The sequence below is a fragment of the Sturnus vulgaris genome, chromosome 21 (genome assembly GCF_052056855.1).
Source record: "Sturnus vulgaris isolate bStuVul1 chromosome 21, bStuVul1.hap1, whole genome shotgun sequence".
NCBI lineage: Eukaryota > Metazoa > Chordata > Aves > Passeriformes > Sturnidae > Sturnus > Sturnus vulgaris.
In genome coordinates this window covers 1,439,778-1,465,796 of record NC_142263.1, presented here as the reverse complement: position 1 = coordinate 1,465,796, position 26,019 = coordinate 1,439,778, and the positions used below count along the sequence as shown (strand labels likewise).

The window sequence follows — 26,019 nt, the reverse complement described above, 5'->3', positions numbered from 1 at the left end:
TCATTCTCCTGCTGTCTCTTCCCATTTGCCCTCTCCCTGACTGATACACTGATCTCTCGGTCACTTGCCTTTCTGCTCCACTGACTCCATATTACTAATAACACCTCTGCCACGGCCAGTTTACCTCATGAAGGCAGGAGCACATCATTACAAAATAAACTCATAACTTTGACATTCCTGCAAATACACGCCGTTTGTTATTTTTATGGGTTGAGTCTTTCTAACAGACAGAGGACATTACACACCTGCTTCATTTGGATCTTAAAAAAAAAAAAAACAAAAACAAAAAAAAAAAAACCCTGAAATGCACAGCAACAGCCTGGCCTCCCCCAGACACCCAGCACAGCTCGTTCTGGGGACTGAGGAGCTGCCAGATGCCAGTCAAGGTTTATGTGCAGAAGAAATCAAGGCATGGACGTGACAAAAATCAACCCCCAAATAGAGAATTCAGTTTGTGTTTTAGCACGGGGATGTTCCTGGGTCTCCCTTCTGAGCTCAAACACCTTCCTCCTCCTCCTCCTCCTCCTCCTCCTCCTCCTCCTCCTCCTCTAACAACATCAGTGCCAAGCAAAGCCACGGTAGAGAAGACAGCAGCACAGATTGAGGTTCAAGGATAAGAAATGCCTCCAGATGCCAGGCACAAGCCTAGCTAAACGCTTCCCAGAGAGGAAAATAAAAATAAAGAGGATTTAAAGTCCCCCTCTCTGAAGTAATGCAAACTCATGTAGATGCAAAATGGGCCCCTGCTCCTGCTTATCTGGAGACACTGCAGACAGCTCAGGTTTAGCACTGCTGACAGGCAATGAAACAGCCTAAAATAGCACTGCTCTCACCCTTAAATCCCTTTTTGGAGATCCAGATAAACACTCAGCTCCCTCTCTGAGTGCTGCAGCCCTTCCAGCAGAGCCTGGGGCAGAGGGTGCCCAGCTGCAGGAAAAGCTGCTCTGAGGAGACTCTGATGTGGGATTTGGAGGAGCTGGAGGTGCCCAGGTGAGCACCTGTGCAGGTGAGCTCTGAACCCGAGCTGCTCCATCCCCAGCCTGGCACAGGGCACCCAGGGGGCTCAGGAGGATCCTAGAATGGTCTGGGTGGGAAGGGACCTTAAACTCTTTCCATGAAGGAATTCTTCCTCCTGTCCATCCTGAGCCTCCCCGGGCAGAGCTTGAGGCCATTTCCTCCTGCCCTGCCGTTTGTTACCTTGGAGAATCTTCCCAAAACATTCCAAAGTACTCGGGCACTGCTGCCAGCACCGAGTTCATCTGATCCTCAAAATCCCCACTAGGAATCCACATTTCTTGTTATTGCAGAGGATCTTTTGGCAATCACGAGCAGAGCCAGCATTCTAACAGCCTCTAAAGGAAGGTCCTCAGCAGGTTCATCATGTGCACATCAATAATTTGCCAGCACTCCAAGCCATGCTGAGCAGCTGCTTTCTCCTCTCAGAACCTGAGCTGCTGGAGAGTTGGGACTTTCCCCTGCAAAGCTGGGCTGGGATGGGCTCATCTGTTTCACCCAGGATGAAAGATCTGAAAACGTGACAGCTTGGAGGGCTTGAATGGGAATCATTATGTAACATAAGTGCTGTTATTATTCCTAGCATATCATGTGTTTATATCAAATAGAAGTGCCAGATTTTTATCCAAATAATTTCAATAATTGCAATTCCCATCCCACAATTTATATTGTCTGCCAGAAACACGAAGCAGAAGAGGCATATGCACGTCCTATAAATAGCCTATTTTTCATAAACAGGCAGAAATGATGGGAATGAATGTCTCATCAGAAAAAAAAAAAATAAAAAAATGCAGGAACACAATGCAGGAACTTCAAACCTGACTGCTATTATGTGCAGTCAAGCCTTGGCAGAGCTCAGTGCTCATTTCCAGCTCTTCCCCCACATGGATCATGTGGAAAGGGGGGAAAAGCAGCAAGAGGGAAGGGAGCCCAGCCCCTGTGCCTGGCCAGGGGAGCACAGGCTGCTCCTCTCTGCCCTCCCTGCATCCCTAATCCCTGAATCCGGGCAGTTCCTGCACTTCTAATTTACGAGCCTTCGGTGGGGGACCCTTCTGACTTGGGAACAGATTGGCTCAGTCTAATGCTTGGAGATTATTAAAGGCAGAGCTATACTCCACTATCAAGTCTACAGATCTTTTATTTAGAAGATATGGTGCTCTAAATGCACAAAGAGCTCCCTGTCACCTTCACATTAAAGCCCCTAGTGCCTGGTAAATGGAATTATATAGCTGTCATCTCCTTTCCCCAAAGTTTTAAGAGTACAATGGGCTCATTTTTTCCCACTCCATCCCAGCTTCAGAACTAAGAGACCTACTTTGTATTGATTTAGAGTCTCGGAAATAAATAAACCTGCTTCTCCAATGTGATTCACAAGAAATTCATGATACACTATTGCATGATATATTTCAAGCTGCAGCTCCAGCTCTTTTTTCCCTTTGGTGAGTGATGGGGGAGGTGGGAGCTGGGGGGAGGTGGGGAGCTGACAGCCTGATGGTTATTGGGGATGGCTCCTGACTGCAAATCCACAGGCAGGTTCCTGCTGCTGCTGGAGCCTTTCCCTGCTTTCATTTGGTGAGATCAGAGCGGGGGAAAGGGGCAAAAAATAAAAAAAAAATAAAATAAAAAATGGAATTGCACTTCACCTCCAGGGAGCAGGGCAAGGTGCAGCCAGGGCACAGGGAAGTGCAGCTCCTGCCTGGAGGTGCCAGCACTCCTCAGGGATACAGAGAGCAGGGCACACACACAGCAGAGCCTCTCTGGTTGCAGAATCACGCTTTTTTGGTTGTGGGGAAAAAAGAAAAAAGAAAAAAAAAAAAAGGTTTTTCCACCTTGCGGTTATTGAGGAGGATTTTGGAAAATTTCTGGCTTGCAGCAGAAAAATGAAGTTTTGCAATCCTGAGAGCTGAACTACAAACTTGAGATCAGGCAGGCTTCAAATGACCTCTAAAATATTTGTTGTGCATATTAAAAAAAAAAAAGAAATTAATTTGGAAAGAAAAGTCAGCTGGGAAATAAAAACCCAACAACTTTTCATTCGACCCAAAAAATTCCAGAGGAGAAGCTCATCCAAACTGATACTTTTTCCTGAAGAGCTCCACTTTCAGTGAAGTGGCATTTCCAAATGAAAAATGTCTTGTCAAAACCCTGGTGCCCCTCTCTCCTCTCCCTGCGTGTGTTTTGCTCAAGGTCACTCCCTCAGTCAGTGCTAAATCAAAAGGACTCAATACACTTTGCAAACTAAAATTACAGCCCCTATTCTACATGGTGCCAACAGCCATAAATCCCACCTGTCTCAGCCAGGGGTTCCCTCATCTAGATATGAACCCCATAAACAATATTAATGCTTGTCTCCAACTCAAAGGGCTTGGTCATTTCCTTTGTCACCTTCTGGACCCCCGAGGTTACTCAGAGACCTCTTCACCAGGACAGGGAAACTCTGTTCACTTCCTCAGTCATGAGAAATTGCAATTCTCCAAAGCTGTTCCTATCATGCATCCAGAATCACAGGGAATTTTTCTATGGCAAAGACCCCAGGCTGGTCACCCCGATGTCCTCCTGGGGACATCCCAAGAGGGATGGTGAGGACCAATAATTCTGGGAGATGTTTGAGAAGTTCAGCTCCTGGGGAGGAGCATTAGGGAGCAGAGTTAATGCTCCAGTGAGAACACAGCCTGCAGGATTCCCCAGGAGCTGGGACAAGTCCTGGGCAAGAGATTTGGACAGGCAGAATATGGGCCATGATGGCAAACTCCTGAATTAAACAGAATTAAACACACACAGAGCCCCCACCCACGCAGATCTGTATTAAAAATGATAGAAGGAGGGAGAATAAAAAAAGTCAACAGAAATCTATTAGACTTTCTTCCCTAAGCAAACATCAAGGGACTGATAATGGCATGCCTGGAACGTAAATTGTCTCTAATGGGAACAATACACAAATATCAGCACTTAAAGAAAGGCAATTAAACCGAAAATGCAGCAGCAGAGGGTGGTGGTTGTTTATCTGCACATCCATCCTGCTTGCACCCCCTGCTCCACACGCAGCAAGGACCTGGGTGTCACCAGCAGTGCCACCAAGAACAGCCCCTGCAGCACCCAGTGCCAGGGAATGAAAGGAATAAGCCTGGCTTTGCTGGGACTGAGCCATGCTCAATGTGCTGGTTACACCTGGAGGAGGGCAGGCTTAGAGAGGATTTTAAATAGAAAGCAGAGTCACAAGAGAATTGGGGTTTTTTTCCCCTCTTAGAATAAAATAAAACCTATAACCAAATAAGAGAAAGTTCCTCTCTCTGAAGCGAATTGAATAAAATTATTTAAGTAGGGAACTGACTGAAGTGTCATTGTATGTTGTTGTTAAAAAGGAATAGGAAGAAGGAGGAGGAAGTAGTCTGAGGATCTTATTCTGAATTTACTATTTTCTTTGTGTAGTTAATAAAGTTTTTTATACCCTTTTAAGATTTAGGCCTGCCTTGCTCTTGCTCCTGGTTCTGTCTCACAACAGAAAATAAGTATATTTAGATTAGCAAATCAAAACCATAACATTATTGGCCAGGAAATTCAAATTAAACCAAGACAGTGACCCACACCAGGTCAGCAGCCAGGCTCTGTCCTGCTCCCCAGGACTGGGATAACCTTGGGCAGCTCCAACCACAGCAGGAACCAACACTTGATGCTGCTGAGTGCTGGTTTCTGCTTGACTCTTGCCAGCTCTCCTTGCTTAGCATTCCCCAGCACCCTGCACCCATACAGATCTTCCCAACAGCCCTGCTGTGCCACTACAGAAAGATTCATATCATGCATTAATAATTATAATGCTCCTTTGAATGGCAGGGCTGGCACTTGCTGTTCTAGCTCACATGATTGCTCTGATCTAATCCCAAGGCTGGAGTCATCTTGAGCAGATACTGAGCTATCCCTGCCTTGAATCTCGAAAAAAAAAATTAAAAAAAAAAAAAGAGCTTTCCACAGTAAAAACCCCAAAGAGCATCAGGCTCACGGGGCTTTTATTTATTTTTGCAGATTGTGGAATTGAAGGGTAAATATTGCTGTTGGCAATCACTCCCCAGGCTGTGTGAGCCTCCTGTTCCTCCCCGAGGAGCCTCAGAGCTGCCCAGACCTCTCTCACACGGGCACAGCCCCCTGAGCAGTCCTGACCTATTGTCTCATCCTGTTCTCTGAATCCCAGAGCATCCAAAAGGTTCTGCAGCACAGCCCAGCACTGAATCAAAAATACAAAGATATTCCCTATCCAACAAGACCAAACAACACTTTCTTTTTTTTTTTTTTTTTACCCATTCTGGTCAAAAATGTCACCCCACAAGCAGGCAGGGAAATGAAGCCCAAAGTGCTGAACTGTGCTTTGAATATTTCATGTTTTACTTCCTGACCCTGCAGGCTCCTGGCAGGTGGGATTGCCCAGCTCATCCTTGGTACTCTTGGATGCTCTGAGCAAACCATGGGGAGCACAGAGCCAAACCCAGACCAAAGAGTTTGGGGAAAAATAAAACTAAAACGGGGGGGGAAAAAAAAAAACCAGTGACTTCTGTCACCTGCAGAAGGGAGGACAGCTTTGGGGCAGCTCTTCATCACCATCAAAAAATAAACTATTTTGAGAGCCTGGATGAACATCTACACAAGAAACTGATGGGAATGCTGCCTGGAGCAGCTCCTGGAAGTCTCAGCTGAGCCTGGCTCCCCTCAGGAAAAGCCTAGAGCAGGGATCTGCAGGGAAAACCTGACTGAAGCCACTATTTGTTTCCATTAACACAACAATCTCCCAGACAGGATTTCTTTGAAACACAAAAGACAAGGAGGAGCAAACTGATTAAAAATAGGTCAGCAGCAGAGTCTGGAACATCTTTGGGAGGACTGAAATGGAATGTAGCCCTGGAAGCACTGCAGGAATTGGGAATGCCAGGCTCTTTGGTCTTGCTTCTATTAAAAAGGAAACCCATGGAAATGAAGGTGTTGGTGCAGGGCACAGCACATCAGGTCTGAAATCACCCCGTGCTCAGCTTGTGACGAGGGAAGGGAGTGAGGGAGGAGGAGGAAGGTTTGGGGGCACAAAAAGGGGGAGGCAGGGCAAGTTTAAAAAAAAAAAATAATAATAAAAAAAAAAAAAAAATCTCTGCCTCAGCAAAAGTTTTCATTAAAATTTTAGACAAATGATCTCTGTGTCCTTCTCCCATGCTGCCTGGGGCTCCATGCTATTTCTATGCAAATAACAACCTCGTGGTTTATATCTTATTATTTCCACCGGAGCTGCAGCGACATGACCCGAGACGTGTGTGAGGTAGAGACAGCAACAGAGAGAGAGGGAGAGAAAGAGAGGGAAGGGAGGGAGGGAGATGGAGTGGCTGCTCGCTCAAGTGTGAAAAAATATTGTCAGGAGTGAGCAGCAAGAACAAAAAAAAAAAAAAAAAAAAAAAAGGAAGGGAAAAAAAAAAAAAAAAGAAGAAAAAAATTGCAGGGATAACGTGTTTATTTCAGCCCCTCTCCCCATGTGAACCAGCATCTTTTAAAATTCATTGGGCATCAGGCGATCATGCACAATCCATCTGCTTTCACTTTATCATTTGCATTTCATGCCTCCTGGCTTTTGATGTGCTGATACTTTGATGCAGTCAGGAGACGAGCATTATCATTATTTCAATTTGCAGGGGGGTCAGCGGGCTCGGCACACGCTCACCGAGAGCAAGGAAATGGCATTTCCACCTCTCCACCCCCTGCTGAAATGCACTGGGGAGACAAAAGGGGGCCAGCAGGAACACAGCCCCCTGGCCCCTGTGCTGGCACACCTTTGCCTGCCCAGGACAAACAAAGGCAGCTCCACCAGGAGCCCAGGGAAAGCCTGGCCAGCCCTCGTGGCAGTGGGGCTGGAGGATGCTGTGACCCTGCTGTGTCCCCTGGATGTGCCTCTGGGCTCACTGGTGGCCAGTGAGGAGCCAAGCCCGGAGCCCAGCAGGAGCTGCAGCTCCAGTGCCACTGACCTTGAGCTCATCATCCGAGTTAGAGGTCACCCTCTGCCTTTGGCAGCTGGACCTTGCCCTCTACACCTGAACCCTCAGGCTGCTTTTACATAATGATCACGAACGAGACCAGCACATAATGTTTGTCACCATTCCCCTCTGCAAATTAGAAAGAATCCGGCATTTCACAGGGAAAAAAAAAAAAAAAAATCAAATTAAACAACTTCCCAGAAAGCCCTGCCTGCTCTCTGAAAACCCAATTGTCTCCATTGCTGCAGAAACAGTTTTGTGCTGCACATTCTGCTGGCAGAGAGGAGACATTTTGAAGATGTGTTTGCAGACACAAGAAGTGGCAGCTTTGTCCTGCATCCTCTAGGCATGCACATTGGTAAAAGTCAGCAGTGGAAAAATTGTCCCAGATCTCTGGCACCTAACTGGGAAAAGCTAAAGGTGGCAGTTGCCATGATTTATCTTTGTTTCAGCCATCATCTCTCCTGAAGCCCCTGCCAGCCCTGACTCCCCAAATCCTCCAAGGGAAGGAGCAGCACCAAGACTGGCACAGAACAGCTACAAAAGGTTTTCCTTTCCAGTCTGAAATGAATGAATGAGCAGGAACTCCTCATTTCCCACACCCAAACATTCTCTGCACTCCTGCCAGGGCACACTCAGCCCCCCCTGGCTGGCACTGACCTGATCTCTGGCCCCAAAAAATTCAAAGTGGCCTCTAAATGGCAGGGACAAGTGTTGAATGGGTTTCAGGGAGCACAGGGCGAGTGTGAAGTCACTCCATGGCAGGAGGATATCAATGGATCAGCATTCCCTGCTTGTTCCAGATCCTCCAGAGGATCAGCCAGGCTGAGCTTGGACATTCCCCTGCACACCAGCTCCCTGCTTCAAACACACTTCTGGGACACAATGGCAGCTGGATCCCTTCAAGAAGCCCTGAGCAGAGCTGCAGGGACTGGAAGCTGAGGGTCACTGAGCAGCAGGCACATCACACAGCCAGGAGTGAGTGGGGGCTCCCAGGCTCCCACTGCACAAGGGCAGGCAAACATTGTTGGGGTCTTGCTGGGAACGCTGGATAGGATAAAACAGGTGCTTCCCTCACCTTTAGGCAGGTGGAGATTCAGATCTGACACAAACATCCCAACAGGGCAGGGAGGAGGGAAAAGGGCACAGGGGATTATTCAGCCCACTGAAATTCTCAGGATGGGATAAATCCCCTCCAGAAAACACCTCCTTCTTCTTGTGCCTGCTGACACACGTCAGGTGCTTCACTCAGTCCATATCCTTAATTTTCAAGTGCCCAAAATTCAGTGAGATGAACCCAGTCCTGTGACAACAGCCACTGACTGCAGGGGCAGGGAGTGCAGCTGAACGTGGGCAGAGGGGGAGAATGAACAGCCTGGCCCTGCCATCTGGGGAACTCTGCAGGATCCCCAGCAAGTGACAGCTGGAACCAGGCAACTCACTGCACTCCAGCAGGCACTAAACTGACTCAATTCCTCTTTAAAGGCTGGATCTTCAAATGCCTCTTTTCCTCCCATTGATGCAGGTGTGTGTGATGTGTGTAAGAGATCTAACTGAGGGTGCTGCAGCCTGGAGTTGATAGGATCAATGCTTCATTTTCTGCAGAGCCCCCTTTATTCAGGGGAATAATTCAACAAGAGCCTGTTTTCCTTTATCTCCCATTGTCAGGCAGGCACTCCTGGAAACCCAGCTTGCCATGGAGCACAGGCACCCCAGGTGCTGAGAGTGCCTGAGAACAAAGCTGCTCGTGGGGAAGGGCACTCACAGCACACAGCCCCAACTCCAGGGAAACAAAAGCCCTCGGGGACAGGGATGGCAGCAGAGTGGGCTGGGAGCTGTGTCTGTACCAGGCAGCCTGGGGGATTTAATGGGCTTGGGGCAGCAAGGGAGAAAAATCTGCCTCTGGAGTGGGGGAAAAAAAAAAAAAAAAGAAAAAAAAAAAAAGAGCCACTTCACTACTTTAGTAGTGAAGCTCTAAGTTTTCTTGGTAACAGCCCCAGATATTCCTCCTGACCCCACAGCTGAGATTTGCAGCAGGAAATCTCGTTCCCAGCCTGGAAAAATCAACATCCTCCCGAGAACTAACACAGTGCTGTGGGTGACTGCAAGCTCAGCTCATTCTTCACACATATTTTGGGACAGGAACTTCCAGACACTGGGAACAGCCCTCACAGCACCCAGTGGGTGGGAGAAAACATCACCTGGGCACCTCCTGGTGTTTAATCCATGCCCACAATTTCTGTTAAAAGCTGCTTCGACATCCTTCCAACCCAAAGCATTCCAGGATTCCAGGACAAAGCCCAGCTCTGAGGGCTGAAATGCAAGGAACTCACTTTGTTGAGGGCCCCACAGCCCGTGAGGATGATGTGGGAATTCTCCACCTGGATGGTTCTCTGGCCCAGCCTGACGATGTAGGCACCAATCCCAATTGCCCGACACGTGACCTGGGAAAAAAAGGAAAAAGAAAGGGATTTAAAAGGAAAAAAAAAAAAAAAAAAAAAAGAAGCAATGGCATTGATTTCTGTCTCTCTGCACAGCCCCAACCTATTGATTCAAACATTGAGATAAAACCAGGTGTGTTTGTAGTGCAAGGCCATAAAATCTACCCTCGCTGGAAAATTCCAGAATCCGTTATTTTGTAAAAGACAGGCCATGACCATAAACGCATTTTATTTATAAAAATAGAAAAGCAGCAACTTTCAGATGGAGCAAATACGAGGCCAAATGGCTGAAGTGTTTTAAATTGAGTGTGGAGGGGACCCAGGCCTGCACTGGTGCCAGGAGCATTGCTCAGAGCCTACAGGAGCCAGAAGGCTGATCCCACAAGGATGTCTGGGATAACATCACAGGATTTTTAGCTGAAACAGACAATGCATTTGAAGAATAGAAAGCAGTGGGGGATTACCAAGCTGATGGTGATAACACTCTCATAGGCTAAAGATGATTCTCCAGCAATCATTCCAGATCCTCTGAGGTTCTCCACTCCAAGCCCGTCCTCCTTCCCGATTATATCTGTTATCTTGTACCTGAGGGAGACACACACAGCCTTTGAGTCACAAGGTCCAGTGATTTGCTGAATCAGTTTGCTACAAAGAAAATGAAAAGTGACTAAATAGCATTAAGGCTCCAAGGAGAAATGTGCACAAAGCCCAGGCAGGAGCTGTGCAGGGCTCATCCTGCAGCACCATGGAATGATCCCTGCAAGGGAGGGGAAGGTCTGGGAAAAGTGTCCTGTCGTTCCTAGAGGATGTGAGGAGCAGGCTGGTTATAAGAAAAAGGGCAAGAAAGGAAGGGAAAAGGGAGGAAAAAGGGAAAAGGGAAAAAAAAAAAAGGGAAAAGGGAAAAAAAAAGGGGAAAACGGAAAAAAAAAAAAAAAGGGAAAAGGGAAAAAAAAAAGGGAAAAAGGAAAAAAAAAGGGAAAAGGATTACAACGAGGTTCTCATCTTTTCTTCACTTCCTTCTTCCAAGCCTCCATGCCCTGACCCTAAGGAATGGCCCAGCTGAGGACAAGGACATGCCATGCATCACCCAAGGATGAACAGAAAGCTTTTCATTCCTACCTGGACTCTCCATTTTCCTCCACATGCTCACAGTGAACAGAGTTCAGGGCACTGACTTTCTTATAGTCTTGAGGAGTCAGGTACAAGTATTTGTATCCCTGCAGGGAAAAACAGTTCATTCATCCCAATCCCACCTGTAGTCCCTTCCTGTTCCCCTGTAACCTCTTCCAAAAACAAGTTTTCACATTAAATTAGTTAGAATTAAACTCCTCAGAGTGATATGAGCATTCTCTCAACACTGGAGATGCAGCTGAGGCCACTGAAAGCTGGGAATGGTGCAATATTTAGCACTAACTCCTTCTAGATGTCAATCTGCTGCCTGGGAGTTGCTAAAATCCTGCCATGGAATGGTTTGGGTCAGAAAGGTTGCACCCAGCCCCACCTTGGACAATTCCAGAGCTCCAACCCAACACCAGGGAGAATTTTGGATGTGACACTCTGCGAAATGCTCACCCTCACCTCTATTAGAAGAGGTGGTGTCTAAACAAGACTCCTGCAGAGTTTCCCCCACCCTGGCTCCTGTTCCCCCTCACCTTGTAGGGGTTGTCTGGGTCTTCCCAAGCCACGTGGAACATGTGCCTGATCTCCTCAGCCAGCCCAATCCTGGCCCCACTGTTGGCAGCCACATAAATGCGGGGGATGCCCTGAGCCCGGGCCAGCTCAGACGCCCTGAGGAACAGCACATCCTCCTGGGGCCCAAAGGAGCCGATTTTATAGGTGATGTCATTGCCAATGACAATGATATCCCGGCCCTCTGGGTACTCTGGTGTCTTCAGGGTCATCTTCCAGGCCACCATGCCAATCTGCCAAGAGAACAGCACAAAATAAATGTTGTGTCTTCAAGGGTCAACTCACACGGGGGTGAATTCTCTTATTTGAAGAAGTGGTCTCTTGGAATTCTCTTGGAGTTGGTTTATTTTCCTGGGGAACCTGGGTAACAGCAGCTCTGATGGGCTCTGCCAGTGCAAAATCCTTCCCTCATTCCTTGGGGCTCACTCTCCACTGCTCCCATCCCACCAGGACCCTCACCCTGGATTTCCCTCTCCCTGCTCAGGGGTTTATCACAGGTCCAACACGTTCTGCCCACGTCTCTCTGTGTGTGTTCCCTGTGCTCCCAGGGTCAGGTGGGATGTGCTGCTACACAGGATTCCCAGCTATCACCTCACACCCTCACCCAACCCTCATTTCAAACACCTTTTTATTTCATTGCTATCTCAAATAGCAATTTGAGATCCCATCCTTCCATTCATTTCTTCCTTTCTCCCTTCCCCAATTTTACAGCAGCTCCATCCCAAACCCGCCTGGGTAAGCAACGCTTTTTGCTTTTTTCTTTTTGTATTTTTCTTTTCCAAAAAAAATCACGGGATGATCTCTCCTGGCCCATCCCTTCCCCTGCGTGCCCCATCCCTCAGGCACTGCTCCTGGAGCCAGCCAGCTCAGAATGCCATTAACAGATGGGAACAGCAGTGTCCCTTGAAAGCCACATGCATCACCCAGTCCCCGCTTGCCCAAGGATCATAAGCTCTGAGTACACATTCCTCAAGCCGATTGCACATCCTCTGCAATCAGCAGGGCTGAGACTCTCATTGTGGAGCCTCGGAATTCTGAGCATGATGAACTAAAGCAGGAGGGGGAGAGGCAGCAGATAGATCTGTGCCATTTAATCCACATCCAAATGGCACAATACACAGCCCAGATCCAATCAGCATCTGCAATAAGATATGCCATAATAGGCTCATTAAAAAAAATAAAGAGGCAGAGGAATTAATCAAAGGGTCATTGGAAGTAAAGCAGGCAGCAATCCAAAAATATTACAGCCAGCTACTGGCAGATCCTTCCTTATACCTCCCCTTCCAAGAGCTGAGATTGCAAGTTAACAGAGTGTTTCAGTTCACCTTCTCCTTGGATTCCTCCACTCCTACACTGACAAGTCAAAAGGGAATAATCTGTTTGCCTCTGAATATTTGCAGACTTACAGTTCCACCTCAGCATCCACCTGCAGGGTTTGGAACAGAGAGATGCTGCAGCAGCCTCAAAGAAGGGAGCAAAAAAAATCCCTAAAAGTTGTTTCCTGACAGCCACACTGATCCCATCATCCAGGGCTGAGGGACCAGTGATGGACCAGGGAGTCCCCAGGGCTGCTCCCACAGTCCATGCCCCTCACCAGGATGTTAAGAGATTTTCCTCACTTTCAGAAGCTTGATGATATTTGACAGCACAGGAAACAGGCCAATTTAAGGCATTGCTTATTTAGAAAATTCAGATTGCAGCAGAACTGTTGGAATAGTTTCCTAACTCAAGATCCTGTGTCCTCTACACCAGTAAAGTCCCTTTTGCCAGAACAGAAAACAACCAAACCAGGGCACAGACTCCTGAAAACAGTTTACAGCTGAGAAATATGGAGCTTAGGAAAAGCAAAATTAAAAGTGCACCACTATTAACTCGGGTGTCCTTTGCCTCTCCAATTCAAACCACGTTTCGTGCCTTTTATCCAGTAATAAAAAGCCACGGGGATCTGCACAACTAAGGATTTTTTTTTTGCTATGAATTTGCTAGATTCGGTTGAGATTTATGGGTAGTGGAGAACGGCTTTCTATTCCAGAAAAAAAAAAAAAAAATGAATAATGAGATTTTTAAGTTAACGGCAGCACTCCAAAAACTGGAGAGTTCCCAGGTTAATTAGCCAGGCTGAGCTAATCATCTAAGAGCACTGGCAGGTGATGGTGAGCAGCCCTGGCTTTGGAGCAGGCTCTTTTGAAGGGGCAGCACAGTTTGGAAGTGCTGCTCCTGCCACTGCTCCATTCCCAGCACACCCAGGAGTGAAGAAGAGGCGGAGGAAAAAAAATAAAAAGCAGGAACCGTCTTATTTAACTGTTTTTATGTTGGCAAAATGATTTGTGCCACGGTATTTCCATAAGAAGTGGGACCATTATTCTCCTGTAGGAACACATTTGGTTTGAAAAGTATCAGTGGGCAGCACGTGAAAATCAAAGGGGATGAATTATTCACAAGCCCCGATCAGAAGTGATCATTATTTCTGATGCTCCAAACTGTGATTAGGATTCAGTGCTCAGCTGTCATTTGCTCCCTGAACGGCCCCAGCCCTGCAGAATTGCACGACACACGGGGATGACACCCAAGTTTCAGATGTGTAATTTTACACACACACCTTCTCCCTCTCCATCCTGGCCCTAATGGAAGCGTTGAGAGCCGGCGGAACGGGCACGGCGCTCGTAAACGCCGCGCGTTTGACACCCAGTGTCAACACTAATCATGGCCTAAAATTAACACCAAAATTGACTTCAACATTAATTGCACTATCGATGGGAACAGTAATACACACACTGATGCAGTTCCAAATTGACTGCCAGTGGCAGCCAGAGCTGTTGACAAGAGGCACCGAGGGGAGCGGGGAAGGAGCCGATCCCAGGCACGGGGCAGCCAGGGGCAGCAGCAGCTGCTGCAGGGGAGAGGGAGCTTTTCAAGCTCTTTCTGGCAGGTTCTGTAATTCCTGGAGAAGCACAGCCAACGGGATCATAGAATATCCTGAGCTGGAAGGGATCACCCAGTTCAATTCACAGCCCTGCACAGACACCCCGACAATCCCACCCTGTGCATCCCTGGCACTGCTGTCCAAACACTCCTGGAGCTCTGGCAGCTGTGCCCATTCCTCTGGGGGAACAATCTTTTGCTGATATCCAACCTAAACCTTCCCCAGCTGTTCCCTCAGGTCCTGTCACTGGGCAGCAGAGAGATCAGTGTTGGTTTATTCCACTTCCCTCACTACAGGATGGTGCTGAGCCTGGGCACTGGAGGCCAGGCTTCATTTCATCCATTTACATCCAGATTTGGAAAGCTGAATGTGGGTTTTTATTTGGTGCAGATGCAGCAATTTTGCCATTTCACCATTTGAACCTGGAACTTCAGACCTAAAAGAGTGACTCTCTGCACTTACACTGTGCAGAGCTTCCCAGTTTTTATCTGGAGCACGAACCAGCTCCCAGGAAAAGGGGCAGAGTGCACGTGGCTTGCCAGAGGCATTCCAGCTCTGAGCCTCGACAAGGGTGGAGTGCCAAAACCCAGGATTCCTTCTTGGCTCTGGGAAAGGTGTCCCTCAGCAATCCAAGCGTGGTGGTGGCAGCCCAGCCAAGCACGCTGGCACAGGCTGAGGGATGGGAGGGAACAGCTCCAGGATGAGACGTGACCAAGTGCTCAGGGAAAGGTGTCACAGAATCCCACAACCATCCAAGGTTGGAAATGACCTCCAAGATTGAGTCCAACCTGTGACCCATCCCCACCTTGTCACCCAGAGCAGAGTGTCACATCCAGTCATTCCTTGGACATCTCCAGGGTGGGAACTCCAGACCCTTCCAGTCCCTGACCACCCTTTCCATGGAGAAATTCCTCCTGAAGCTACAGATGGATACAGACACATCACAGAGAGCAACAGACAACCTTCATCAGGAGCTTTCCTGTGGGCAAGAACATTCCTGTCCACAGCATCCAGGTGTTACAAACATCTGTACGAGAATAGAGAACAAAACTGTGCCACCTCTTCCATCTCTGTTCCTGGAAGGTTTGGATTTGGGGATTTTAAAACCCTCCAAGCAGCCTGCAGCTCTCGCTGCTGTTTTAATTCCCTGTGCCTGCCATAAAATGCAGGAACAGGGGGTGACAAAGCAGAACATGCAGCTCGACGATTAAGCTGTGCTTGTATAAAATGCATTAGCTACACCTTTCTGCCTCTGGCAACGCAGAAAGCCACCAGAGCAGCGTTCCAGGAGCCCTCTGCCATCCTGAATTTCCCCCTGGCCAAACCTTCCCAGCTACCCAGGAAAGGTGCTGCAGCCAAAGCTCCAGCAGACAGCGGTGATTGTGGATTATTTCTGATCCTCGTGCTACTGAGGAGGAAAAACTGTGACATCTAGTGCCAGTGGGGAAAATGACACATTTTCCACGGGCACCAGCAGAGGGATGAAGGGAGATGTGGGGTGTTGCTGCAGGCCCTCCTTACATCACTTTCTCCTTGTCCTCGAAGATTAGTTGGGTCTTATCAGCAGCTGGTGCTTTCCTGGTGCCAGAGGATCAGGGGAAATTGGAGTCAAAATACATGAAGTGCTATAGAAAAGCATCCAAATGCCTGGCTCAGGACTGACAAGGAATATATTGAGTTCTGCAAGGGGCTGAGGGAATTACCTTTTCACACTGAGATTTCTGCTAATATGCTAATCTTGGGAACAAAGCCCTGGGCTTTGAAGGGGGTGTCACTGTGCTCCAGGTCTTGTCTCCAGCACGGTGATTTAAACAGTGGTGGATACACTCCTGAACTGCTCTGTGCTCACCCAGTTCCTGACTCTGAAAGAGATTTCCTCATTTTAGCACAGCCCACAGCAAGGGTGGAGCAGGAGGAGGTTTAAGGTCCTTCCAACCCAAACCAGTCTGGGATTCTGTGACAAAGTGGGAGAAGAGGTGGATGCTCAGAGGCTGGGAAGAAGAAATCAGAGTTAGGATGGTGCTGTGCCCCAGGGGCAGAGCAGGGCCAGCAGCACAAGGACTGGGACCCTCAGCTCTGGAGCAGCCAGAGCACTCCAGGAATAAAGAGCAACTTGTATTTTCACAGTCCATTAATTCCTTGGCTTCTTTGTTGAGACCACAGCAAAGAGCTAATTACTGTGGTGGGTGAGGGGAGTGGTCGTGAGCCACGAACAGAAAAACCTCTCCAGTTGTGAAGAGTCTCAACTCAAGATTTTCCTGAAAACACACAAATTTTAGCCCAAAACGCTGGGAGAAGCCCAGCCTGGAGCTCCTGCCCTGAGCAGAGCAGGGATTGCAGCCCTGCCTGAACACCCTGCTCACAAATCTCCTGATTTGAGGCTGGGTTCTCAATTCCTCCCATCAGCTCAGACACTCAGGGCACTCAGCTCAGCTGAATGCTGTCAGAGCAAGAGTGTCTTGACCCTTTTCCACAGGAGGAAATGGAACTGGCAGGAAGGCCAAGCCCTGGCTCCCACTGGAAGGGTGGGAATGGCTCTGAGCCTCTGGTCCAAAACAAGGAGAACAGGAACCTAAATGTGCCCAAACAAAAACAACATTCACCACAGACAGCAGCTCCCAACAGATTTTACTCTTTACAAAAAAATGGGCAACCTCTCCAATGACTTTGGAGAGAATTCTGAGAATTCTCTGCATTTGAATTCAGAGAATTCTCTGCATTTGAATTCTGAGAATCAGCACCTTTTGCCACCCCTGGCATGGCAGGGACACCTCCCACTGTCCCAGGCTGCTCCAAATCCATCCAGCCTGGCCTTGGGCACTTCCAGGGGAGCCCACAACCTCTGCAGCCCCTCTGGGCAAGAAGACATTTGATAGATCACATCAGACCAGATTAATTTTAAATACCAACACTCCACACACCACAACAGCCGTGCAATTCCTTTACAAACTGAGCACATCGAAGTCTACCAAGGGTTAAAAAAAAAAATCTCCTAATTTTTTTTTTTTTCTTTTTTTTTTTTTTTGGTGGTCTTTGGGTACAGAATCTCTTATAATAAGACTATTTGTATTCATACTGGCAGAGTAAACACTACATGTTCATGCCCAGGCAGCTCTGTGCTTGTAATTTCAGCAAGAACAGAGCGACGTCCCTGAGGGACTTTGCTGTTTCCCCAGCCACCATCCACTCAAAGGCTGAATGAGAGCAGGGAAAAGAGAGAAAGATGATGGCACAAGGCTCCCCAGCAGCTCAGCCTGCACTGCCAGGGAATAGCTCATTCCAGCTTTAATTAGACCAGTTCAAACATTTCTCCACGAGTCCAGCAGAAGACAAGGCAGCAGCAAACCCACAGTCACCGTCAGGGGGAATTTGTAAAAATCCTGTTCCAAATCTTCCCCTGACAAGAACCGTGCAGGAAATGGTGAGGAAAAGCCTCGTTTCCTTCATCACTACCCTGATGGTTTGGAACAGAACCTCTGCAAACCTGAAGCTGTGTACTTAGGAAAAGATGGTTCAACAACACCAAGAAAAAATAAATTATACCATCAGCTAGAACTGTTCAAATTCAAATTACTTGAGAACTTTCACTTACTGATTCCCATAAAAATAATCACCACATCTTCTAATGGTTCTCTTTACTCTGCAGTCATTCCAAAGCTGCAGTTTTTGCCTTCCTAATGGGAAGACAGCCCAGCAAAACCCCACCATGACAGCAAAGGCTCCTCCTGCTCGAGCTCCAGGAGTGACTCTGCCCATCCCCAGCATCAGCTCGTTGTAACTCTTGAGTAAATCCTGTTCCAGAGGGGGAGGTTCCACACACCCTGATACAAACTATGTAGGGAGGATGGAAATGGAAGCATAAAATAAATTTTTCTGTGGTTTGGATTGTTTGGGTTTTTTTAGCAAATGAAAATATTTCTGTTTAGTCTTCTAAAACACATTTTGCTCAAATACAAACCCCAGTTACCTGGAACAGCTGAATGAGCATTTTTTAATTATGAAGCAAGCCCAGCATAGGCACAGGTTTGAAATGGAATCATCATTTACTATGGAAGTTAAAATACCCATTGTAGGGAAAGTATCAATTTTTAATGAAACAAAAAAAACCCTCATTTCCAAGAGTGAGATTTCATCTGTGAGAGGCTGAACAGATTTTGGTGCCTGGCTGGAAAATTCTCATTCCCACTGTCCAAAGCACAACACCAGGTGGGACAAGGAAGGAGAAGAGCATGGAAAGAAGTGGCACTTGCCTCATTTCCCCCTGGCAGCCTGTTCATGTGCACCAGCTGGCCCTGGTCATCCAGCACCAGCTCCGTGTAGGTCAGGATGTCCGAGGGCAGCGGCGCCGGCGGCAGGAACGCGTGGTCGTTCATGGAATTCCAGAGCTTGATCAAGGACTGCAAGAGAAATTCTCCTTAGGAATGTCACCTGCAAGTGTTTCTATTCAATTCACCCCAGTGTGGTGTTCCCAACAGGATCTGGAATTATTCACAATAGGATTTGGGATTATTCCCAAAGGATTCGGGATTATTCCCAACAGAATTTGGGACTATTCCCAGTTCGTTAATGAAATTCCAGAGCTTGATCAAGGACTGCAAGAGAAATTCTCCTTAGGAATGTCACCTGCAAGTGTTTGTATTCAATTCATCCCAGTGTGGTATTCACAACAGGATCTGGGATTATTCCCAACAGGATCTGGGACTATTCCCAGCTCGTTCATGGAATTCCAGAGCTTGATCAAAGACTGCAAGAGAAATTCTCCTTAGGAATGTCACCTGCAAGTGTTTGTATTCAATTCATCCCAGTGTGGTGTTCCCAACAGAGTCTGGAATTATTCCCAACAGAATTTGGGATTACTCTCAGCTCATTCATGGAATTCCACAGCTTGATCAAATACTGGAGGTGGGAAGAGAAATTCTCCTTAGGAATGTCAGCTGCATGTATTTGTGTTCAATTCACCCCAGTGTGGTGTTCCCAAGAGGATTTGGGATTATTCCCAACAGAATTTAGGATTATTCCCAGCTCGTTCATGGAATTCCACAGCTTGATCAAAGACTGGAGATGGGAAGAGAAATTCTCCTTAGGAATGTCAGCTGCATGTATTTGTGTTCAATTCACCCCAGTGTGGTGTTCCCAAGAGGATTTGGGATTATTCCCAGCTCGTTCATGGAATTCCACAGCTTGATCAAAGACTGGAGATGGGAAGAGAAATTCTCCTTAGGAATGTCAGGTGCATGTATTTGTATTCAATTCATCCTAGTGTGGTGTTCCCAATAGGATTTGGGATTATTCCCAGATCATTCATGGAATTCCACAGCTTGATCAAAGACTGGAAGAGAAATTCTCCTTAGGAATGTCAGGTGCATATATTTGTATTCAATTCACCCCAGTGTGGTATTCCCAAGAGGATCTGGGATTATTCCCAACTCAACAGGACACCCTGAAATTTCCCTCCTGACAGTGTTCCAAGGATATCACCTGCTGTAGGATTTGATTCATTAAATAGTTCCCCCAAAGTGAAATTTGAATGAGGTGGTTCAGGATAGAAGCCAGCAAACCAGAAACACCATCCAGGAAGGGCAGATGACAAGGTGGGAAAACAAAGAAATGGCAACAAGAAAGGGGAGATGGTTTGTTTCAGGTTTTACTCTTTGACTCATTAATGGAACTCCAGCAGTAGTTTATCCTAATTTCATCCCAAACAGATTAAATCCATAACTGATAATCCCTGGCAGCCACTCCAGGCCCTTGGCTCTCCTGAAAATGAAGATGGCAAAAAGAAGAACCCAAAGAATACTCACCTGCCTGAACATCTCAGGAATGTCATAGACATATGATGTCCCTAAAGTCTGTGCCTGGAACCTCTTGGACTGCAGCAGGTCTTTGGTCACGTAGGGAGTGTTGATGAGCATCCCATGGAGTGGTCCCTGCTTATCTCCATAGGCCTGGAACATGATCTGCAGGACAAAGCACAGCCAGGTCCTGCTCAATCCATGTGTTCTGTTCCCTGAGCTGATCCAGCTCTTCTCAAAACCCCTCCCAGGCTCCTCCAGCCTGAGTGTCCCTGCCCTCTGCAAGGCTGCTCCTGCTCAGCCACATCACACCCTGCTGCCCCTTGGGGACACCTCCCTGCACAATCCCAGCACCCAGGACTGACTGCTCCATCCCTGGGGAGCACAGAGCCACACCCAGAGCATCCCTGGGGAGCACAGAGCACCCAGAGCATCCCTGGGGAGCTCAGAGCACCCAGAGCCACACCCAGAGCATCCCTGGGGAGCTCAGAGCACCCAGAGCATCCCTGGGGAACACAGAGCACCCAGAGCCACACCCAGAGCATCCCTGGGGAGCTCAGAGCACCCAGAGCCACACCCAGAGCATCCCTGGGGAGCTCAGAGCACCCAGAGCATCCCTGGGGAACACAGAGCACCCAGAGCCACACCCAGAGCATCCCTGGGGAGCTCAGAGCACCCAGAGCCACATCCAGGGCATCCCTGGGGAGCTCAGAGCACCCAGAGCATCCCGGGGGAGCTCAGAGCACCCAGAGCATCCCTGGGGAGTACAGAGCACCCAGAGCCACACCCAGAGCATCCCTGGGGAGCTCAGAGCACCCAGAGCCACATTCCCAGCACAAATCCAGGCCTGAGAGGAGCTCCCAGTCCCCAGCAGCTCCCCTGACCCCAAGGCTGTGCCATGGATGGTGGGAGCCAGGAGCAGCCAGCAGAACTCTGTTATTTATGGAGCAGGATCTGCCAGCCAGGTCAGGACTTGCATATGTCATTGGGCTTGAAGTTTTGATATTGTAAGTTTAAAAGATTTTCCCAGAGCAGCAACATGAATTACCAACTGCAGTGCTTCATGGCACTATATATTCCAGGCAGGCAGGATTTGGAAGGGAAGCTTTTCAATGGAGAAACAGGAGATAAAAACGGGATAAAAACACCTTAAAAGGCCCAAATGTTGCTTAACAGGGACACACCTGGCAGGGGGGACATGACCAGGATGTGTTTAACAGAACTAACTGAAGAATTACACAAAATTCAGTAAAGCCTATTTTTATTTTTAGATAAAAGCAGCAGTTTATGCTCTCTTCAGTCTGCACAAACATTAATTTGGGAGGCAGCTTCTTTAATGGGAGAAGCATTTGTTCAGGGTAATGAGTGTTTGTGACAATGCCTGTCTTGGGATCTGTCAGGATCTGCACTGGGAAATTCTCCTTAAATCTCTGGAAAACTCTGTAGGGAACTGAGGAAGTCTGTGCTGAGCATCACCACCTATCACTGCTGAGAAACAAGAGATCAGGGTCATTCTCTCACCATTCTTCAGAAGTCATGAAAGTACCCAGCACATCAGTAATATCTGAATTTTTTTAAAAAAAGATTTCTCTAAGTTTAAAAGAACCCTCTGAAAACACAGGAAAAAAATCTACAGATCTGAACTCACCCTCTAAACCTCCATTATGAGGGGGAAGTTTCCTAAAAATCAGGTGGTTTTTTTTACTAGAACCTGGTTTAATATTCTGGAAAACAAATCAACGAGCCCATTCCCCAAGCTTTAAATAATGAAGCCCATCAGTTCAGAGTTCACTTGTGACCTTCACAAGTGACTGACCCAACTCAAGGGTTAAGCTGAGCTGCTGGAGGTTATTAAAATGTTCTTTGCTTTCCTCATCTCCCCTCAAAGGCAGGAGTGAGGTAAAACACACTGACACTATCTGTTCTGGGATCTCAGAGCTGGATGGACTCCACAGCCAGCAGCTCCCTGGAAAAATTAAATGGGAAAAGGGGGAGAAAGGTGACTCAGCACTTTGTGTTCTACATTCACAGTGCCCAAGTGATTTATTCTGCTGCTTCTCCTGCCTGGCAGAGAGATGATTACACAGGGAGATGTAAACATTTCTCTATTTAAATATTTTCCATGCATCCCATGCTCCATGGATTTTAGCATATGTAGGTATTTCAGTTTAACCACACTATTCCTGCACCGTGGAAAACAGAAATACCACACCAGCCACCACCATTACAAAGGAGCCCATTATGCTTCATAAAAATGATATAAAAGCACCTTCCATAATTTTACATCATCCTACCCAGGTCATTCCTTATATCTTTAGAATTTAAAGGACACGTTCACAGATTTTCTTCTATCTACTCAGGAAAATGTATAATTGTTAATATTTTTTTATTACAACCTACAAGATGAGCACCAGCAGTGATTCCTATTCTATGCTATTATTATGTACTATCCCATCCTATTCTATTCTCAAATTCCTATTTGAGCACTCTGAGGAAAACTCTTTGGGAAAACAGGATTGTACAAAACAACCAGAAAACTTGACTGACTCAACTGCTCACATTTTCACATCTGCTGCTGCGAGTTTACCTTGACATTCTCCTTCCTTTGGCTAAGCTGAATTTTGTGCTACATTAAAATGTATTGAAGCAACCTGGTCTAGTGGAAGGTGTCCATGGGATGAGCTTTAAAGTTCCTTCCAAGCCAAACCACTCTGAGATTACCTGGAGCCACCAGAACCCATTGTAAGAGTCAAAAGGAAGGATGGGGACTCCAGGCTGCTCTTTAAAATGCTGATTATTGTACCCAGAGCATTCAGCAATTCATGGGTCGTGGGTGACAAGAGCCCAGCCCACAGCCTGTCACCTCAGCTGTGGCTTTATCTGAAACCACTCTAGTTCTGCTTACAATGCATTCTAAACTTTTCATTGCAGAGCATCTTAAAACACCACAGCCAGCCAATACTTTTACCATTGCCTACAGCCTATGCCAACATTACCACGTTCATGGTACTATTTCCAATCACAAAAGGTCTGTGTGTTACAGTTTAAGCTAGAAGTTGCTTTTCAGTTTTCTTCCATGAGAAAATTTTGGACCTATGTTTCTACTTGCAACATTGGCTTTCTTGTTTGCCTGTGAAAATCTTTTTCCTTGGTAAGAACATCTTTTGTTTGAGGTGGGTTTATCCTTTGCTTTGAGTCATAAAAACCCCTTCTAACTCATTTTACCCTTTGGCCTCTTAGTTATCCAGTCAGACTGGCTCAGCAATTCTTTTCTTCTATATCAACACTTGCTATCATTTCTATTCCTTCTTTTCCTTCTTCAGATTCTACATTCTGTTACACACACACATCTGTGAGATCAAATCTATCTTTTCCAACAACCCATCTGTCCTGGGTTACAATGTAAGGATGTGCCCAAAGGCAAGTATTCTATCACCAGCTGTTGAAACCAGGAGCAGCAGGGATCCTTATCTCTGTGGGAGAGATCCTCTGTTAATGGGCCATCATTTTTATCTTTCCCACAGCCCATCCTCCCTCCAGGAGATCTCTCCTGTTCATGGCCATGCAGTCCCAGGGCAGGGCTGATAAAAATTCCATCATCCCATTGGGAGATGCTCCACCCAGGGGGAGGAGCCAAGCATTTCCTACCCAGATAAAAACTGAGATTTGGGACACCAAGACAGCCTTTTCCCACTGGATTCCAGAGGACAAGAGCTCCCAGACCTTCCTACAGGATCCCTCCTTCAACAAGAGCACTTCATCTGGACTGCTAACACCACCCTGACTAGCAGGGTGTCAGGTTGTACTCTGACTCTGTCAGTGCTTTTTCTTTTCTACTATTGTGTGTATTTTATTTTTCTCTTTTTTTTTCTTCCTATTAAATTATATTTCTGACTTGGAGTCTCCCTGGTTTTGCCTGCAAACCATTACACCATCAGCTACCAGGTGTCTCCTTCCCCAGCGCTCTCACCCATCCCCGCAGGGCCGTACCTGTCCTGTCCTGGAGTCTGTCACCTCCTTGTAGAGGCTGATGTCCAGGTAATATCCTGATTCGTTGGTGAGGAAGAGGCGGATGGGGATGGCCTTGCCCGTGGGGGTCAGGCGGATGTTGATCTTCAGCTCGGCCTGCAGCACCCGCAGCTTCCAGAGGCGGCTCCCGTAGCGCATCACCATGGAGCGCACCGACTCCTCGATCTGCCAGGGAGCAAAGCACAGCCAGCGGCCTCCCTCAGCAGCCACCCACAAACCTGGCCTGGGGGCCGTGTCCTGCCCGTGCCAGGGGGGCAGGGACATGGGTTCTAAGGTTCCTCCCAACCCAAACCATCCCTGCCATCCATGGCTGCTCCGTGTCCCGTCCCAGTGCTCCAAGAAGCACCAAACATCAGCACACGGCCCAGTGCAGCTACAGCGCCTTGGTGACCTGTCCCTCCTCATCCTAAACCTTGAGACAGGCAGGAACTCCTCCTGGAGTGTCCACTGATGTAGTGGGACAGTGCTGGAATCACATCCTTGTTCCCTGGATTCCCATTCCCGCTCCCTCATGGCACACAGAACTACAGTAGGACCCACAGCTGGCCCGTGGGTTAGAGAGGGTTAATGAATGAGATTTGTTTTGAGAAGTATTCTCTGACCAAGGTTGTTGGCATGGAGACCAGGAAGAGAAGATAACCAGAAAGAAAAAAAAAAAAAAAACTCTGCAGCTGTGGAATGTATTTTGAGAAATGTCCTGGGAAGAACAGGGGTGGAGAACTTTCCACCAATGACTGCTATGCTGACTACTTGTGACCAATAAGAAAGTGTAAACTGTATAGAGGGTATAAAAGATGGTGCAATGTTGTCATAAACAGAGATCAGCCTTCTGAAATGCAGTGTGCCTTTTGCATGTCACACCCACCCCTACAGCGACACGGAATCACAGAATGGTGAAGTTGGAAAAGACCCTGAAGAACATCGAGTCCAACCACCACACCCCCCCAGCACAGGGACCCCCTGCCTCCCCTCCACAGGCACCACTCACACCTGGGAACCACAGAATCCAGGGAAGCCAAATCCTTGGCAAGCAGCTCTGCAGCCCTTGCATGCACAATAATCACATTTCACTGCCTGCACGGAGCTTTAAATCAACAAAGCAATTACCACTTGGAGCTGGGCCTTCTGCTCTTCTATTAAACTTTATAAAATATCACTGTGGGCAAAGTGCATATTAAAAGAAGGCAATTTATGGGCTGGGTTAAACATTTTTCCCAAAAAAAGTCTCTTTTGCACAGCAGCTCAAGGAAAACTCATGGTTTGGATCTGAGGGCAGCCCAACTTCCAGGGGTGAATATTCCAGCTTCTTCTGAACTTCCTGGGAACCAACAGCTCTGGACATGCCAGGAAAGGTTCATTCAAAAGGGATTTAAGCCACCAATTTTTAATCATGATTTAAAAGTCAGCAAGCAAGAGAGTTATTTTGATACCCAATCCATCTTTTTAAACTTTCAGCTGTTCTCCTCAGGAAAGGTCAGCTCTCATCTTTGGGTACCCATGAACTGAATGCTGATTTCCAGCTAAATTCAGCCTGGATTTGGGACTTGCTTTGTGGTGATTCTGCTAACCACAAACATCCTTTACGACTGAGCACTTTCATCTGTGCATCTACAAAGCTTCATGTTCATTTATTTATTACGTTCTTCTCTGTGGTTTTGTATCAGAGACTGAAAATGAGGCACTTTTGTAGCTGAATTTACAGATTCTTTTTAAGCTCCTAATTTATCTCATGTTTTATTTGGATGGAATCTGAATTTTGTAACAGAAGAGCATTTGCATCTGCTTCCTTATTAAATGTGTTTATCTCAAACACACAATGAAAAAACAGGTTTAGTTTCAAACACAAAACACATCTCTAATAATTGTCCCTCAGTTTACACAGAGAAGCTGAGCTGCACAACAAAACGGCTTTAGACTGCCAGAGGGCAGGGCTGGATGGGATATTGGGAAGAAATTCCTGACTGTGAGGGTGGGGAGGCCCTGGCAAAGGCTGCCCCATCCCTGGAAGTGCCCAAGGCCAGGCTGGACAAGGCTTGGAGCAACCTGGGAAGGTGCCGGGGTTGGAACAGGATGAGCTTTAAGGTCCCTCCCACCCCAAACCATTCCACAATCCTGTGATTCCACACACACAG

The 26,019-nt window shown here is 47.3% G+C and overlaps 1 protein-coding gene across 5 annotated transcripts in view; it reads right to left on the bottom strand.

Annotated features, from left to right (window-relative positions):
* ACACA (acetyl-CoA carboxylase alpha) overlaps positions 1–26,019 on the bottom strand; it is a 103,921-nt gene that overhangs the window by 24,394 nt on the left and 53,508 nt on the right. For all 5 annotated transcript variants that reach the window (XM_014881125.2, XM_088176845.1, XM_088176844.1 and 2 more), the window contains 7 exons: positions 23,849–24,052; positions 19,868–20,023; positions 18,317–18,463; positions 11,107–11,376; positions 10,574–10,671; positions 9,919–10,039; positions 9,347–9,457 (listed from right to left, as the gene is read on the bottom strand). In XM_014881125.2, the coding sequence (XP_014736611.2) occupies positions 9,347–9,457; positions 9,919–10,039; positions 10,574–10,671; positions 11,107–11,376; positions 18,317–18,463; positions 19,868–20,023; positions 23,849–24,052 (1,107 nt within the window). The remainder of the gene's footprint in view (positions 1–9,346; positions 9,458–9,918; positions 10,040–10,573; positions 10,672–11,106; positions 11,377–18,316; positions 18,464–19,867; positions 20,024–23,848; positions 24,053–26,019) is intronic.